The sequence below is a fragment of the Besnoitia besnoiti genome, chromosome I, assembly GCF_002563875.1.
Source record: "Besnoitia besnoiti strain Bb-Ger1 chromosome I, whole genome shotgun sequence".
In the NCBI taxonomy this organism is placed as follows: Eukaryota; Apicomplexa; class Conoidasida; order Eucoccidiorida; family Sarcocystidae; genus Besnoitia; species Besnoitia besnoiti.
Genome location: NC_042356.1, coordinates 535,604 through 553,200, shown reverse-complemented (window position 1 = coordinate 553,200; position 17,597 = coordinate 535,604). Strand labels below are relative to the sequence as shown.

The following is a 17,597-nucleotide window of genomic DNA, read 5'->3' as shown; positions in this document are numbered from 1 at the left end:
AAAAGGTATTCGGGCGGGCGTAAAAAGATACACTGTCATCGCACTACACTCACAGAGCACGCTGAGCAGACTACTTCCTGCATCTGCGACGTCGCCACACAGAGAGATGAGAGGCGAAACCAAGTGACCGCGCTCGTCTCGCGCCTCGATCAACGTGACTGAGTCTTCTCGCTCAGCGTGTTATCCCATCTGCTGCTAGGAACCAGGAAAGATAGGCGGAGCGAAGGCGGGTCTGCCCGATGCTTCCAGGGGTAAGAGTTGAACCGCCGAGCCGCTCCGCGTCCCAGAAAGCCGCCCATGTCGCTCCCGCGATCATTTGAGCGACGCCCACGAGCGCATGAGATACCAGAGGCAGCCACCTGAGACAAAACAGGGCAAACAGTCAAGCGCAGACGGTACACGTAAACATGTACGAATGTTTTGGCTTGTTCGCCTCACACAGAGTGACTGAAAAGGGACTGGCATGTTTTGACGTTCAAACGATGCCAGTATTCTGCTCCGCAATCGACGGCCGATAGCGAAACGTAAAACCGGCCCGAAACTGTGGTGATCTGAAAGTGCCCAAACGTTGGTGCAGAGGTTTCTTGCTTCAAAGGCTATCGCAGTCGCGTCTCTTCGAAGAGACTCGAGCCACATAATTACTCACCAACAGCGAGACCCATGAGCACGGAGCCAATCAGTCCATCTGCAGAGATATTTCACAACGCGAAGGAAACAGCAAATGCACAACACCAAACGGCAGATATGATGCGATGTACTGTGAAACTGCCTATGCAGCCAATCACTGCCTTGAAAGGATCCCAACCACACGTTCACGGACGATTGCCGCACAACGACTCGCGCTCCTATACGCGCAGACGAGGGAGCGTGACCACCTCTGGTATCTGCGCCGCTGCCACACTAGAACCGATACCACTGCCCGCGACAGCCAACTCGTGGCTACCTTTCCATTTTCGGTGCTGTGCGCTTTCAAACCACCCGTCTTCCTTTTCTCCCGACTCGCGTACGTACACCGTGCAGCCGTGTAAGACCGCCCGGCATCGCATTCCGCCATGCCTCTGCGATTCCACCAGCCCGACACCTCAGCTCTCAGAGCGCGCGTGCCGCCTGACCGATTCTTCAAAAACTATTTACATACATGCCGCCGGCGAAAACATCTGCTGTTCCGATTGAACGCCCAGTCATCACGCGTGCTCTGGATACTCACCGTGGGAAGCTCGGTCAATAATGAGGCTGTGCAACGAAAGGGCGGACAGATTCCGCGGCTCCTGAGTATGAAACACACAGAGACGAAACACACACCCGCTGTACTTCTTTTCCAATCCACTTATCGTGCAAAGTTCCCTTTCAGAATGCTTCCGTTTTCGGCTGAAACTCATCTTCGAGTCGCTGCGTGCCGAATCGCGTTAAAAATCGTCCTCACCCCAACCCCGTGGATCCGATCGCATGCACAGTGATCCCTGCACGGCCGAAATTGATTCGCACCTCTCCTGGGAAAAGGTGCGCAGCTTCGATCCGAGACTGACTTTGAAGCATCTGAATTGGAGCCTAAGCTACATCTGTGTGCTGCACACGTGCACGCTGCGACATCTCCTGCGTGTTGCAACATCTCCTGTGTGTGTGTGTACTGTGTCAAACGCAGTTCTGATAAATCACCCTCCTCCGCCGGCTGCGCAGCTTCGAGTCGCAGTGACGGCGTCCGCCTAATCATGAAAATGCAGATGTTACGAACCCGCTCGACGTTGCTGGCCCACACAACCTTCAGGGCAGACACGCATGACCGCCGACACGAGTCTCTAGTCGATGCACGTCAGAGCCAGGAGCATTCGAGAAACGACGTAAACGATGCCCTTCACTCACGCAAGGCGCGGCAAGTCGCAGCGCCTCGCCAGTTTGCTCTTTGGGCTCAACCCCGTGCGTCTGCCGGACCCCCACCCAGCGATTCCCTCTGAGCTCACCAGGCGGAGAAGCGTCTCAACTCTGCGCTTCGCCGAGTTATACTCGCCAAGCTTCAGGTACGCCAGAGAGATCTGAAACAGACAGTCGGCCCTGCGCATGCACACAGATCCATGCCGCACACGCGAAAGCACACTATCCGGTACTCACAACGCTGACGGCGTTCGCCAGGCGCTGTCGGTGCGCAGAAACTCTGTGTCTGAACCAAGGCTTATCGGCAACTGCGGACGCGCCCCAGAAGGGAAGTCGCAGTCGCGACGAACACGCTAGATATCATACTTCAGACTCGACTCTGGTCGCTCGCCTATTCGTCACCAGACGGAGAGAGCTGACTAGTCAAGCTGCCTCGTTCCGCGCAGGGTGGATATTTGCTGGGCGAGCCACAAGAAATCAGAACGCGAACGCTTACCTAGTGAATCCGATTTCCAAGAGTTCATCGAAGAGCTCCAGCGACTCACGGATTTCCTCGCGACTCGGGGAGCACGACAGAAGACATGCGTACTCAAACTGAAGGCGCGGCGACGGACTGTCCATGCGCAGTTGCTGAAGCGAACACACAATCCAACGCATGTACACCTGAATTTCCTCCCCCTGAGGCCAAAACGACGTACAGTGCCTCATTTAGTAACTGAGCACATAGAAACACAGTAACTGGCAGTGCAACTCGTGAGGTATCTGTGCGGGCGCAGGCTCAGGAATACGCCACTCAAGCGCGTCCCCTACGGATGCACCAGCTCAAAACTCCTAAACGTGACTTCATATTCAGAAGCTCGCGCATGGTGCGAAGCTGTCTACGCACTTCTCCAGTGTGTCCGCACTAACAGGGCCGACAACGCGTTGAAACGATCCTGCCCTCCACCTGAAAAGCGCGAGTCAACCGAAAACAAAGCCGAGCGAACTCGAACGATTTTGCACTGCAAGACACGCATCGGCGGGGTCTGCGTCCTCAGCCTGCCACCAGCTGGCCTCGAGCGCCGGATGCGTCTCTGCGTTGACCTTGCAGGCTCTCTCGACCCTGGAGGCGTAGCCTAACGTCCCTTGCTTCAGAGGCCCTTTTCATCGCGCGCGGGCACAACGTGCAGTTGTTGGCGACCTCGGCGGTAGCGAGTCACCGGGGAGACGGCAGACCCGCCTGCACAGGGGAGACGCCCCACAGCGAAGCCGGCCCTAAACTCGCCTTGACCTACCGCATTGTATTGTTCTCGGAGCTGCTGCGTCTCAGCCCGGAGACTGAAGCTGGCGTCTTCCATGGTCGCTCCGCATGCGAGAAAACAGCCTCCCCTCTGAAACGCCTTGATCCCAGGAGCCGTCTGCCCTTTGAGCGCCTCTCCGGTTTGGCGAACGCTGCGAAAATGTGGCTCGCGTGCAGCGAGCAACCCAATCCCCCTCGCTCTGAGCAAAGAGTGTGGCTAGAAAGCCAGTTGTTTCTGCTTTTACAGCGTGGAAGAGACGCAAGGAGGCCCGTCTTCGGCTAGCAGAGCGGGACGGGATTCCAAACAAGGACAGGCTTGAGAAGGCGACCTCCGTGCTGCGATTCTTGGAGGAAAACCGAAAAAGGAAAACACAGATCCCGGTTAGACAGCAAGCAGATCTGGGTTTAAGTCGATCGTCAGTGGTACGGCGAAAAAAAAAACCGAGACTAAGCAGAGTTTGAAAAAACGAGCGGGCGAGGCGCCGCGGGCCGGGCTTGAGACAGAGAGCTCAGCGTGTCCAGGGGCAAGACGGAGACAGGGAAGTCCTGGAAAAGCGAACCGAGATTTACCGACACTGTAAGCGGCTGAACTCCTGACAAATGCGAGTAAATTGCCAGGCGAAAAAGCCTGGGAAAATGTTCAAATCGAACGCGCACACCGTAGCAGTCAACGCCTTCCAGCGGACACGGTGAATGCCCTGTGGCGCCTATCAACAAGCATAAGAAGGAACTGCATGAGACGAGGGACTACACAGAAAAAAGGAAAGTAGGCGAAAAGAAGGAAGTCAGGAGGCCAGAGAAATCCCTGTGAAAAGATGAAACGAAGCGATATCTTGTGCGTTCGCCATGCATGCGCTCTCTTCGGGTTCTCCCCGGGTTTTGCCTTCTCTCTGGCTGGACACAACTGTGTAATTCGTCTAAAGAGAACGAAGGCCGTTTTTTCTTCTTCAAGGCTCGTGGAATTCGGGGTTGCCGTTGAAATCCGCGTCCAGTCTCCAGCCAGAAGCGTGTTCCTCCTCCGTCGCGAAACGGGCCTCCGCGTCTTCGAGGCTGGGGATGGCCGCGGCGCTCTGCCCAACTCAACGATCAGCCAGCTGCGTGACTGAATCGTCCCCCGTCCAAGCGCCTCCTTGCTTGTCGAGTTCTTTCAAGCACTGCGGAGGAGTAAGGGCTCTTTCACGCTCTTCGGTTCGCAGGAGAGTGTTTTCTGTTCTGCAGACCTCAATCCGCGTCGACCTGACTCAACCCACGTCCCAGTCAACTGGCTAGAGAAGAGGCGAGACAACTTGTCGGCTCTACTCCTTCTTCCCTGTGTCCGCCGCGCGCCGTGGTTTGTACTCGCGCAGATACGCGCGTTTGCTTCGCACTCCACGATTTCTCGAGCTGCAAAAGACCAGAAGGCCGGAGGAGCGCGAACGAGGTCACCGCGCCGGGGCTGTCCTCGCCCTCTGGTGTGGAGGGAACTAAAGATTCTTCTTTGCTTAAGGGACGCAAACGAAATAGGGATTTACGAGCCGCACCCTGCAGTTAAATCTAAATTCCATCCCGCTCTATAGGTTCTTTCTTGTGCCGTCGGTACGTACGCCTGCCTGCGTCGAGGCGTAGGGCACCATCAGTCTCCTTGTATACACATACATACGTATATATATTGTATATATATATATATATATTGTAGCAGTACCCTTAAAGGCATGCATGCATTTGCGTAATGCAGAGCACGCGGTGTTCCTGCCCTTCGCTTTTTCTCCCTTCGCGTATTTCACCGTTTTTCGCCCTCAACGCGCTTCGCAGAGCCGCACTCCGCTCAGATGGCGACCCCTGCTTCGCAGGCCGCCGAGGCGGTCTCGGCAAAGCCTTCTCCGCTCGATCAAAAAGACGATGAAGCTCTCGAGTTGGTTATCTACAGCTGCAGAGAAGTCACTGTCTACAAAATCCCGCCCCGAAGTCTCCAAGGTCACAGGTGCGTGTACATACATTTTTCTGTACGCAGACTTACATATATATATATTATATATATATGGGCAGAAGAACAAAAGAGGAAGAGATGTGTGCACATGTTTGTAGACATGTACGTACGCAGCCACACCCGTGCGTAAATAGACATGGATAGCGCGAACGTCAAAGCAGTTTTCTGTCACGACGTACTTCTGTGCGTGACGCGATGTTGTGCCTGCGTATGAGAAATTCATCTTCTCTACCATATCTGTCTATTTGATTCCGATCGTCTGAGTGGGAGATCGATCGCTTGGCATTGAAGAAGACCTTGGCGCTCCATGCTTGGGAAACTCGCCCTGCGAGGCTGTCGGCATGCGATCTCGTGAATCGCACCGTTGCGTTGTGACTAGCCATCCTACACGTTCGTTTGCCTTCCCATGCATGCGCGCATTCAGCCAGAGACTCTGCTCTGCACCGGCTTACCCGATCAGTCCCTGCTCAACCTTTGTCTTGGCATGTATGAAGACGTGACTGTTTTGTGGAATATCTGTTGATACACCTGATTTGCTCTCTCGTATGCCAGTTTTCGTGCCGTCTGCGTTCAAACACTCCTTTTCAAGCACTTTGCTTTCTGACATTTCCTTTTCTTCAATGCACCCTTTCTTCAGGGCAGAGAATTGGACCGCGGCGATGTGGAAGGGGCGCCTTCAGATCATCACAAAAGGCGGCGAGTGCGCAATTCGCCTTGTCGACCCTTCCACCGGTGAGCCCTTCCTCCTCTGCAGAGATCTTCACGCCTTTCTCGCTCTCGCTGGTCTCTGTGTGGTCAGTGAATGTGTCTCTAACTCTCATTTCGTTTACGAAAGTGTCGTTCCTTCTTTTCGCGAAACTGCCGACACAGCAGAGAGCTGCTGGAAGGTGAAATCTGGTGCTGCCGGTGTGAACAGACGTGCGCGTCACTCCTCTTTGCCGTTTATGGGTCTGACGAACAGGAGAAACGGAACTCGATCAGAGACACTTCAGGCGCTGCTGATCATGGGCGTCCACGCAGGCGCATGCGTATGAACGCATACATATATATACATATATATGCATGCATATATATATCCAGATCTATCTATCTTTCTATCTTTCTATCTATCTATCTACCTATCTATCTATATCTATCTATCTATCTACCTATCTATCTATATCTATCTATCTATATGTCTACATATATATATCTATATGTGCGGGTAAATAGCGGGGTGTGATCACACCTGAGTTGCGGTCTACGGGGTGGAAGAAGAGGGACGGGGAGGAAGCGGCAGAGGAGATCGGCGAAGATGTTGAAGTGGGAAGCAGAGCGGCACGTGAAAGTGCACAGCACGTCGAGGGAATGTGCAGGGATTGGTGGAATGGCGGCAGGTCATTCACTGTCTTTGTCGCTGTGGAATGCTGGTGCATGCAGGGGACCTCTTCGCTGCCTGTCCGCTGCCGGAGAAACACGATGAAGCGGTTGAGCGGAGTAGGTCTCACTCTCGCGTCGCGTGCTGCCTCTAGCAACGCCTGCTGTGGCGTCTGTGTCCGGCTGCGTTTTTCGTCTTTTCGGTTTTTCCCACGCCGGCGCAGCAAGCGAGCGAGCACACTTAATACGCACGGGGTCCTCCAAGTTCTGTCCCGAGCGTGTAGAGCGTCCCCGCTAAGATTGAATCGCAGCCTGAAAGAGGCTATCTGTGTGTCTCAGGAAGCGGAGCAGATGAGAAGACGCCTGGGTGACGTAGTACACTTTTGAGTAGTAGACTCTTTGGGAGGCTATCGCCGATTCTTGAACTTCCGGTCTCTGTCCTGTATCAGGACTTGCATTCTAAGGATAGCTGCTTGGGACTTTGGGGTGAACGCGTCTTCTGTTATGGATTCTGCAACATTTCATCGGCCTAACAAAGATCTTCGAATGCATTCACAAACGCGTGTTGATTCTAGAATGCGCCTTCCGCTTCGCAGCTGTGGTCCGCAGTCCTCGGCACTGCGCGCGATTCTCTGGCGCGAAGAGTTTCATGTGCGCGTCAAGAGCACACAACCGCAGTGTTTCGCGGAGGTGGCTTTCGTGTGCTTCTTCGCTTTTTTATGGACGTTCCTGTACTCAACAGAGGGCTTGGTTCACGGGCTTGACGTTGTTCTGGATTCAAGCTATGTTCTGTTTCTGTTTTTTCGCTCTGCAGCGGTTGACAGTTCGCGCTACTTCGTACTTCGCCTCGACAACGGGGAAGGTGAGACGATGCTGCGTGGCCTGTCAACCGTAAGCCCCACACTGACTCGAGGGTTTTCGTGAGGGCTTGTGGAGTCGAATTCGTGTTGTCAGTGTGCGCCTGTATGCAAGGATGCAGATATTGAAAAGCGAAACCTTTACTACCTACCTATGTGCGCGACGTTTTTCCTGTAAACACAACGCCCGCTTGGAACTGCTTGGCGAGGACGGCAGCCTCCTGCAGCGAGCGCTGCGCGACCGTCCCTCTACGCGAGCGAACGCCGCTGACGTGTAGAGGCGCACATGTGCATGCGTGTTCCTTTACACATGCATGCATGGCGAACACGGAAACACGCATAGTATGTGCGCAAATCGTGAGCTGCACTCGTGAGGGGTAACACACACCGCCGGAGCGTTTCCTGAGTCTGATCGCTTCAGGTCGTCGAGCCTACGTGGGCGTCGGATTCGAAGAGCGCAATGAAGCTTTCGACTTCACGTGTGCGTTGAACGACGAAGAAAGGTAAGAAAGCGACTCGCGACTCAAAGTTCATCCACGATCGATATGCACCCGCATATAGACCCATACGCATATATACATATCTAGTTATACGTACATATATGTATACATGTTCCCCAGTGCATATATACATGTGTGCATACTCTTGCACACATGCGTACGGTTGGAGACAATTGCGTCTGACGACTCCGCACCGGCGCTGTTTGTCTCCCGCGCCTTTTTCGGGCGCAGCATGGTTCAGGAGAGGATGCCTCGATTCTCACCTCCACGCTGAGTGTTTTGAGTTTGCGAGTTGCCGTCAAATTTACTGGAGCAGCTCTGCAATTTTCGTGTCTTTTCAGGCGGCGGCATGCCCTGAGCGCGGATTTGCCTGAGCTGGCGAGCAACGCTGCGGGCGCGAGTGCGCCTGCCGCACGAGATTACAGACTGCACGAAGGTGAGTCTGCGAGGCAAATTCATCAAAAACGCAGCACGGGGTGTTCGTCTGTCCCGAAAACAGTTGCGTCTTCAAAAACGTGATCGGTAGAGTGGGCTCCGCTACGCAAAAGACGTTTGCATTTATCCCACGAAGGCGGCGGGGGTTATCCTCTCTGCAGGGAGTTGCTTCCAACGGAAAAAAACTGCGAGGCCTTCAGGCCTGGCGGCGACGCCTTCGGTGGGCGCAGCATGTGTTTTTGAACAGCAAAGAAGAATCAACTTAGCGAGTCGCCTACATGTGCCCTTTGCTTCATTGTTCCCTCTAGAGTGCCTCGGTTGCATGTGTAGGCGAGAAAATCCGCGTTCAGATTCGCGGTATGACCTGCAAGACGAGGTAAGCATCCTCTTCCTCGTTTTGAGATGATACAGCTTGCTTTTTACAGATGCGAACGTTATGGTTTTTGCGACCGCGCCAGCTGCAGCGAGTTTTGTTCGCGTATTATAGTCTGAGAGAAGGACGCTCTCCGATGCCTCTGCCGGTTCGTTTTCAGTTTGCCGCGAATATATTCAAAATATGAATGCCTGCGTGCGCCCGCCACGCGATCGACTTCTTCTGTGTTTTGCTCCGCGGAAACCCACTAGGGAGAAGTTTTTGGCGCATCCTTAGCTTCCTCCTGTGTACGTATAGCTTGTATCGATATATATATGTATTTATATATTTATATTGTTAGATTTGTGTGGATGTATTGCGCATGGCGGAAAGCGAAGCACATTCACTGTATGTGTACGCGCGTGTGTTTCTCAGAGTGAGGCCTGCGGAAACGGAAAACGTGACTTCGGCCGCTGATGGCGTGGCGGAGAGTCCGTCGCCGTTTTTTCCTGGCCTCCTGCCGCCACCCCCAGACAGCAAGCGCGCAGGTGAGTTACGCAGTGACGCGTTGGTCTCAGCGGCAGCTACAGACGAGCTCAAGCTGCGGCGGTGTGCGCAGAGACGCGTGTGCGTCTAACGCCCCAATTTCTCTTGAGGGAGGCCAGCTCCGCGCAAAAACAAGCAGACTGCGTCCCCCGTGCGGCCTCGTGTTCGGAGTGTGCGCTGGAGGCACCCTGTGCGAGTGTCTATCCGCTGAATGCTGAAGGACAGGGAAAGTGGAGCTCCTTTCCACTGTTTGAGGCCACACCGGAGAGAGCGAGAGTCGCCGTTTTTCATGCTTATCTGTAACGACCCCTATTGCTTCTTGATGCCCCGAGTGCCCACAACGATTGCTGGCGGGTTCGGAGCGGGACAACATAAAGATGAATCGCCTTGGTCCTGCGTTCAGTCTCTGCGCGCTACCCAGGCGCTGGCTGAAGTGCGCACCCGTGTGTAGAGGAGCGTCGCCATGCGTGTTGCGTGTCGTTAAAAAAAGGGGCGGATATGTGTTTGGTTGTGGTTTTGGGTTGTCGCGCCCGCAAGTGAAATCCTTTCCACATTCTTGGAGATGCACGCTGTGACGAGTGTCAGTGCACCGGTCATCCTTCCCTCGGGGCGCTCCTGTGCGTTGACGCTTTCCGCGTTGATTTCGATTAACTGCCTGCGCATTTCCCTCGCATTCGCCACGAAGAGAGGAAGGGGACGCGTTCAGGCGGCTTCGCCATGATTTGCGCCTGTGTGTGTGTGTCTCTGTGTGTGTCTGCGGTGTTCAGAGACAGAGCATCCACGCGAACGGATCTCACAGACTGCAGAGGTAAGAACCCCAAACCGCCCACGAATGACAGACCTAAACATGCCGGAATCGCGCGCTGACGGTGGAGCGTGTGGGCGGCGGTTCTACACTGCTGAACGCACTGCATATAACTGCATTATTTAGCTTGTAGACGGGACAACGCAATAGGCATGTGTGTCTTTCGTGAGACGTTGTAGCTCGCAGTTTGCTGGACAGGATGCAGCGCGCGCCCTGTGTACCAGCGCGGATGCGTCGTGCCTCACAGTTCCTCAGTCTTCGAAATGGCTCAGGAATTCTGTCGCTTCTTTTCTCACACGAATGCGCGCTGGCTGGAAGGGTGCGCGTGGCGCGAGTGTCGACTGCGTTGGGCTTTCCTCGATGATGATCCGTTTCGCTTGCTGAGAAGAGAAAAAATAAAAACAGTTTCGACCGAGCGGAGGGAAACGCGGCTGCCGTGCTTGCTCTGGAACTCAACTTTGCTGTGCATATTTTTTGTCAGACCGCAGACGACTCCTTCGCCTTCGAGTTCACGGAGTTCCAGCGTGCAGCGGATTGAGCGTTTCTAGCCAGGTCTTTTTTCCCGTGTCAGGCCTTCAAAGCCAAGATCAGAGGTTCCTTGGGCGTTCGTTGTTTGTACCTGTTTGAGGCCTCCCGGAGGTCTACTTTCTGTCGCCTAAGTTAGCCGTCTATGAACCTAATTTTTGTCGCCGGTTACTCTTCGTCTCGCGCGTGGTCGCGCTTGTGTATGTTTGCTTATGCAGATGCGCGCCTCCCTCGTGACGTTTTTGTGTGTCTTTTCTGCGAGTATCATTCCTGAAGTCCCTTTGCCCTCTGATAATTTTGGAAGCTGGCGCACGGATTCCGACCCTAGTGTCTCTCAAGGAATCACTCCGCAGTGTCACTAGTAACTTCCATGAATCCGAGCCTAGATGCGTAGTGAACGAACCAGGCAAAATCTAGAGAGAGTTCACATCACAATCCAAATGGATAGAGGCCGCAACGCATCCCTCAGCTGCGCTGCGCAGGCAGCCTCCGCTTTGCCGTCCACGGTTCCGTGCCTCAGATCTACTCTAACTCCTGCCGACGTCCTTTGTGTGACCGGGAAGTTGGGCTTTTAGGCATGAAGAAACTGTGAGCGATATTGGGCCTTTCTCCAATTAGCATTGTGAGCTGACTCGCAACGGCATCTGGTGCGGCAGAGCGATCAGCCGATCAAGCAGCCGGCAAGCAATGCGGAACGTTGCTCCACCTTTTTTCGTGAAATGCCTCTCAAAGCGTCAAAGAGCCGGCAGGAACTTATTCACCGAGCAAACAGAGGAGGAGACTGGGGGTTTACCCGCCGGAGTAGTCGTGCACTTCCGCGGTTATCGTCTAATTGGTTCCGCATGTTAGCTCCATGTTCGGTGCGGTGGACTCCGGATCAAAGCGATAACGAGTGACGGACTTCGGAAAGCTAACAACCGCCGGAAAACGCAAGATTACGCGAGTATCAGTTCTGCGCCTTGTCGCAGGGATCGTCTACAACAGCGTCAATGCATGCATGCACGCGGGAAACGACTCAATTGTCTTCAGAAGTTCGTCACCACAGCTGCGTTTCGCGCCTTTTTTCTGTGCTGGTACAGCCACCAGAGACGCAACTTCTCGACAGGAACTGTGTCGTCTTGTTCGTCTTCGATTTTTCTTCGGCCTAGCAGAGCCTGGCAACAGAGCCACGCGGAGCGCCGCAGACCACGCATGTATCGCAGCATACGTCGATGTGGGACTCTAACGTCCAAGAATCCACTTTGATTTCCTAAAACATGTCGGAAAAAAGACAAGAAAGCTCTCTTCTTGTTGCGTTTTGCAGCGGACTTTGCGGCGACGGTATACGTTTGCGCGTTTTACGTGCCTTTTACAGAGCGCGTTCGTGCGGTGTGAAGGTCTCCGCGGGGAGCTCGTGGCAGCGTCTCCTCAGGCGCCGCATTGTGTCCAGGCCTCAGCAGGTGCTGAGCTCGTCACTCCAGCCGTGAACCGTCCAGTCCGTGTGTATTCGCAGGACCTCAGCGTTTTGTACCCGTCACACTCACAAAACGCGAGCGAATCAGCATGGCGGACGAGGAATGCGGTTGGAAGGAGGAGGATCTCCCTTCGGTCTCGTGCCGCGTCAGGCGGGTGACATCAGCGGACGACCCCGCCGTCTGCATGTATCGAATGAAAGGCGTGCGAGACAACTACATTTTTTCTCAACTGAAGGCGCGCATGCTGGCGCGAAACGCGTGGTACGTGCCTGCGTGCTCTTCCACCGTCGTCCGGCGCGCCCTCTGCAGCCCTTTCTATCCTGTCCAGTCTCTGCTTTTGACGCCAGTGCTCTTTTGCGAAATGGCGGAAAAGATCGAAGCGGCTCTCCACCGGCGCTCAAAGCTGTTGAAAGCGTACGAGGCGCTCGGATGCGGGAAGGGTGCCCAGAAGGATCTAGCCGACCCGCTAGACACCCAGGCATCTGCCTGCAAGAAGGCAGATGCCACGGAGCAGGCTCGCGGCGCTGAGCCCGCTGCGCTACAGGCCGAAGCCGTTCGCGCTGAAGACGACGAAGTTGAAGTGCTTCTCGTCACGGAGAAGCTGTTTAGCGAGATTTTGGGGATGCCTGTTAACCACCGCCAGTGCTGTGCAGCACTGGTGGATGTGCGGATGCCGACGTTTGATGGATTCCTCTCTCATCAAGCGTCTTCACGCAACGGCGAGACCTCGTTGGAAAAGGCGAACCACGCGGATGCAGCAGTACATTCACTGGGCCCCGCGCGGGCGATTCAGAAGCCTCGCTGCGATGACAGCTCGTCTTTGCTGTGTGCGCCTGACTCGCTCTTTCCGCTAGTGGTTTTCGATGACGTCCAGAGCTCAGACAATATCGGCACTCTGATGCGCACGTCCTTTTCGCTCGGAATGAAATCTGTCCTCCTGTCTCCCGTGTCCTACGCGGCGGTGAACGCGCGATCTGCCAGAGTCTCGATGGGATCCATGTTCCACCTGCGGCTGCTGAAATGCGATCGCACGGCGCCAGACGCCGGCGTCTGTCCAGCGGGCTCAGGCTTCGCGTGGAGTCGCCACTCGGCGTTAGACGCTTCCAAGTCGAACCCCGTTCCGCTCTCGCCCATGCTCGTGGCGCTGCGGAAACTCAGGCGCATCTCGCCTGCCTGCGTTCTGATCGGCACAAGCCCCGTAGGCGATCCGAGGATTCTTCACCGCCCCTCGGAGTGGATTCGCAGCCGATCCAGAGCAACGCATCCGAGTGGGAAATCGTGGCAAAGCGGTGAGCCGCAACAGACACAGGTGAGCAGCGAGGACAGGGCGGTCTCGGATCAGAGAGCTGAAGCACCGCATGCGGCTCAACGAGCCGAGAGCCTCGCAAACGGAGGACTGTCGCCAAACGGGCACGACACAGCCACGGGAGGTGCGACTGGTGCCGCGCGGAGAAAGACGGATGAGGCTGAAGAAACGTGCTGGGCAGTTGTCATGGGAAATGAAAAGAACGGGTGTTCGCGGGAAGTCCTCGAAGAGTGTGACGGCGTGGCAGCCATCGCGCAGGTAAAGGGCGACTCGCTGAGTGTGTCGACTGCGGCTGCAGTCGTCCTCTATGCCCTGCAGCAGGAAACGCTAATTAAACTTCGGGAACAAGTCCCGTTTGTTCCGGATGAAGACTTGACGCCTGAGGAGGACTAGTCCTCGCAGTCGAGGCGAAACAGAAGGCAGATAATTGCGGTGCTCCCGTGGGTTCTAGAGTTTTCTGTGCGTTCATGGGATGGCTCCATTTGAACAGATTTGTTTTTTTGTGAGTCTCGAACTCATGTGGTACATATAGTATTGTGCTTTTGAAGGAAGACCACTGGTTCTTGGACGTTGAATTCTCGTGCAGGCAATCGCTTGTCACAGCGCTGCCGTACGCAGTAAATGCTAACGAGATGCCTCAATGAACGGTCGAGGATTTGCACGACGGCATCGCGACAGACAGCGCTGGTCTGCGGACCCGCGTCTGCCTTTTGGCGGTCGCGCCTTCGCTCTCTTCCTCCAGGATCTACAAGTTCCGGATTCCTCTTTTTGTTCATTCTCCGGAATCACATCGTCTTTGTGTAGGTCTGGCTTGGTGACCACGAAGGGATTCAGCACTCGATTGGAATATCAAACATCGTGCGCGCACAGTTGCACACATTTTGAACTATGGATGCGAGATGCTATGAGCAGTATAGAAGACCGATGAGCAGACACACTACGGATCATGCTACCATAACTCTCGGGGGCAAGCGTAATAACTGTCTGCTGGTCGGAGCTCTGAGTGGTTATCTTGGCAACGATTTCCCCGGGAGCAAATGACCAAAAGTGACGTCGGTTATACATAAAGACAGTCTGCAGCGCTGAGGAAACCACGCAAGATACAGCAAAAAGGCGACCAGCAAGGCCCTACATTTGCGTGTAGTGCTACAGGTACGGTAGAAAGTGCTTACAAGCTGCCCCTTCACGCATGCACACCCTTACAGTTTCTCTTGAGACAAAAATCGTCGATAGCGGCGCGGCGTTCACCTACGAACACGAACTTTCTTTTGCCTGCTGATGAGCTGTGGGCTAGTTTTAGAGGTCTTTTCTTCGAGCGGCGATGCACTATGGCGGAACTAATTCAGTACGTGACAGTACCGCACGCGTCAAGAGAATACCGTCGGAGAGTCATGGAACGCAATGCAACAACGTTTACACGCCCTGCACGATGGCGCATGGAGGCCCGTAGGCCAGCTATGACATCCATGCATACGTGTCCAATGTCCGCCAGTTTGGGATACCTAACCGCTTGTATGATGTAGTGGCGAGCAAGTCAAATGCTCTCAATACTCTCCAGAGGAGACCGGCACTCCCCCTCCCCCCCCCCCCCCCCCCCTCCCCGTGCTTGACACGAACCAGACAGTTGTAGTTATCTCTAAAGCCTCGAATAAACTCTCTGGAGAATCTTCTCTCGAAAGAAGCGACTGTTACGGCGATACAGCTATCGGGGTGTTGCACTGGTTCTTATAATGTGACAAAGAGAGCAAATGAGTTTTTTTCCTGGATATGTGGTACACGATGCGGGGCCCGGTGTGGACACAGCCAGGGCTGCTTCTGTCATGGCTACGTGTTTTTATTAACATGCACAAGACACACGACGAAGAAAATTTCATTGGCCTCAGTAGCGCATTGTTTGCCCGAAACACATATAAGCCTTCTGGCCTTCTAAGCGACAATCTGTGGCCGCCGTCGTCTCATGACATTCTAGCCACAGTGAGCTCGAATACAGTTGCGTAACTATCAACTTTTCCTTGAGGAGCCGGACGCAATGACAAAGCAGCAATTTTCTCGTGTTCTACCTTAGTCCGGGGCTACTGTGTCAATGATAGTTCCTCGCGCAACAAACACCATCCACAAACGGCGCCCATCGGTGTTGATACGGTAGTTTGACTGCGTTGCTGGGATTTTCCCGCAACAGCAGAAGCAGCTGATCCTTTGTCAAGAAGCAGTTTCCGGTTCGACACTCGTACTACGTTGCTTCGCAGTCCCAGCCATTCTAATGAAGGCATTCGCGTTGCAGCAGCGAGGCAGGGGATTAGCATTGCGCTACTTTAACACCACAGTATGCATCTAAAGTGACCAAAGGGGATTGCATCAGGCAGGTCGCAGTATGCACTGGTGACGAGAAAAAGCCCCTATTCGGGCCCGCGGAACTGGTGTAGTGAAAAAGGGGAGTTGAGGCGTTTTGGCGACAGTCACGTCACTGTGTGGTCAGAATGGCTATGGCACATTTTGACACGTTCAGCTCTCCGGTACGAGACTCCTCTTCAGCGGAAGATGAAGAGGCGCCTTCTCCCGCAGATGCGGACCTTGACGGTCACGAACTGGAAGACCTCGACCTGCGGGATGAAACGCATGAGGCAGAACCAAGCGCCCCTGCTGATGCAATAATCGATGTTGATCCTGTCCCGCCCACAATACAGCCTCCAGTGGCGGCGCGAACCAGTACCGACACCGGGGAAGAGAAAAACAGCAAATTCGGTTGCCGCGGGAAAGTCTCCCTCACGCACGTACTTCTTTTCCTGACTACCTGCTGCCTCGTGTTTATTGCAGCGACCATCGCTTGCCGCCTGGCTGTTGGTAGCAGCCCAACTGAGCCTGCAGTCCTTTTCGTAATCACGTGCATTGTCGTTGCCGTGGGGTTCTGGGGCGTGGCTAGACAGAGTCGTCCGCTGACGCTAGCTTACGCGTGCCTCCTTATCCTCTTGACGGCGACAACAATGATCTGCGGCTCTATAGAGACAAGCCGCTTCAGAGACAATTTCGAGGCGCTGCATGCTCTCAACAGAAAACCAGGCTTAACCCCTGACGAAGAAAAGCAACTGCAGGAGTTATCTGAAGAGCTGAAGGTGCTTGCAGCTTTTGTAGCTCTGTACTTCTTGTGTTCCGCTCTTGTCCTCGTCACTGCTGTGCTTACAATCAGACTGCATTTTAATATCTCCGAAAAGGAGAGAGAGCAGGCAGCAGAAACTGGACAAAATTATGCAGAAGCTAGCGCAAGTGAAGAGGTAACAGGACCGTGTGCATCGCAAGCTAATGATGGCCACCAGGATGTTCCATCTCCCCCGGAAACCAGCGTCCCGCTGGCATTGCAGTCCACCAGCGAGTTGGCGCCAGAAGCCAACGACAACGACGAGCCCGCCGGAGCCTGAGTGGTTTTGTACCGGACGGTTGACGAAGTGCAATGACTTGTCGGGCGGACTGCGAGCACCAGAAACCAGATATCCCTGGGAGTCAGCTGTGTCAGTGAGCGTTCGTTTCATGTTGGTGAAACGATTAAGAGAGAATTCTCCTCGGGTACGAACAATATATGTTAAATGTCACCGGCTGCGGCTCCCGCGTGTTCTCACTTTTGGACCGGTCTGCCAGTCTGCCTCTTTTTACGGTCACCATGTTTGTCCATGCTCCGCCTTCACGCAACCTGCTGCAATTTAACTTTTCATCTCGTACTCAAAAATGAGTGAGCCGCCGCGGATCCCCTTGATGGTATGAGCCTTCCGGCACCGGAGGCTTACTACCTGTGCAACAGACGCTAACGAAGAACAGTGTTCACTGCGTTAGATGAGACCCCGCAACGTTTTCGGCGGCAATTTATCTGTAGATTTGAGACATTTACTGCCCGTAATTGGAGGCAGTGCACAGTGTTTCAGCTGTTTTGACGATCCGGAGTGAGCCGTGGCGTGTGTCAAGCACGATCCGGCAGCCAGAAGCGAAGCGCAAGTAGTATGGCGTTCCGGATGGCATACTTTTGTTTCGTGCCAGAGCAAATAGCAGCAATAGCCACGGACGGTAGAGCGCGGTAGACCCCGTTAACTACCTCGACCCTTCCCCCGGGTCACAGGATGCTCTGTGGCGCTGGCCTTCATCCACGTCAAATGCACTTGATGCTTCCTAATGTCGCGAGCTGGGCACGCGTTCGAATCTTCGCTGTCGCTGAACCTTTCAGTTTGCGGTCACCTGTTTGAATCCATGAGTAGTAACACAAACAACTCGGTGGAAAGTCAAAACTCGGGCGAAGGCTTCATGCAGAGCAGTTGTTCATGCGACACTGGAGCATCCAGGCTCGAAGGAGCCGTTCATTAGCTC

The 17,597-nt window shown here is 54.3% G+C and overlaps 4 protein-coding genes across 4 annotated transcripts; 3 read left to right on the top strand and 1 right to left on the bottom strand.

The window, feature by feature from the left end:
• Positions 1-312: 312 nt before the first annotated feature.
• Positions 313-3,206, bottom strand: BESB_000790 (putative tetratricopeptide repeat protein 11; the record flags this gene model as incomplete). The annotated part of the gene is made up of 6 exons (XM_029358834.1): positions 313-359; positions 647-685; positions 1,208-1,268; positions 1,959-2,049; positions 2,366-2,499; positions 3,144-3,206. 6 exons carry the CDS (start codon positions 3,204-3,206, stop codon positions 313-315), a joined length of 435 nt encoding a protein of 144 aa, XP_029221746.1.
• Positions 3,207-4,956: 1,750 nt separating this feature from the next.
• Positions 4,957-10,503, top strand: BESB_000780 (the record flags this gene model as incomplete). The annotated part of the gene is made up of 10 exons (XM_029358833.1): positions 4,957-5,108; positions 5,752-5,846; positions 6,534-6,590; positions 7,285-7,332; positions 7,749-7,830; positions 8,169-8,263; positions 8,593-8,638; positions 9,050-9,162; positions 9,928-9,968; positions 10,447-10,503. The coding sequence occupies 10 exons, from the start codon at positions 4,957-4,959 to the stop codon at positions 10,501-10,503; spliced, it is 786 nt and encodes a 261-aa protein (XP_029221745.1).
• Positions 10,504-12,032: 1,529 nt separating this feature from the next.
• On the top strand, positions 12,033-13,643 carry BESB_000770 (RNA methyltransferase, TrmH family protein; the record flags this gene model as incomplete). Its single annotated transcript, XM_029358832.1, has 1 exon — positions 12,033-13,643. One exon carries the CDS (start codon positions 12,033-12,035, stop codon positions 13,641-13,643), a length of 1,611 nt encoding a protein of 536 aa, XP_029221744.1.
• A 2,084-nt stretch (positions 13,644-15,727) lies between these two features.
• Positions 15,728-16,663, top strand: BESB_000760 (uncharacterized protein; the record flags this gene model as incomplete). Its single annotated transcript, XM_029358831.1, has 1 exon — positions 15,728-16,663. The coding sequence occupies one exon, from the start codon at positions 15,728-15,730 to the stop codon at positions 16,661-16,663; it is 936 nt and encodes a 311-aa protein (XP_029221743.1).
• Between the last annotated feature and the right edge of the window lie 934 nt (positions 16,664-17,597).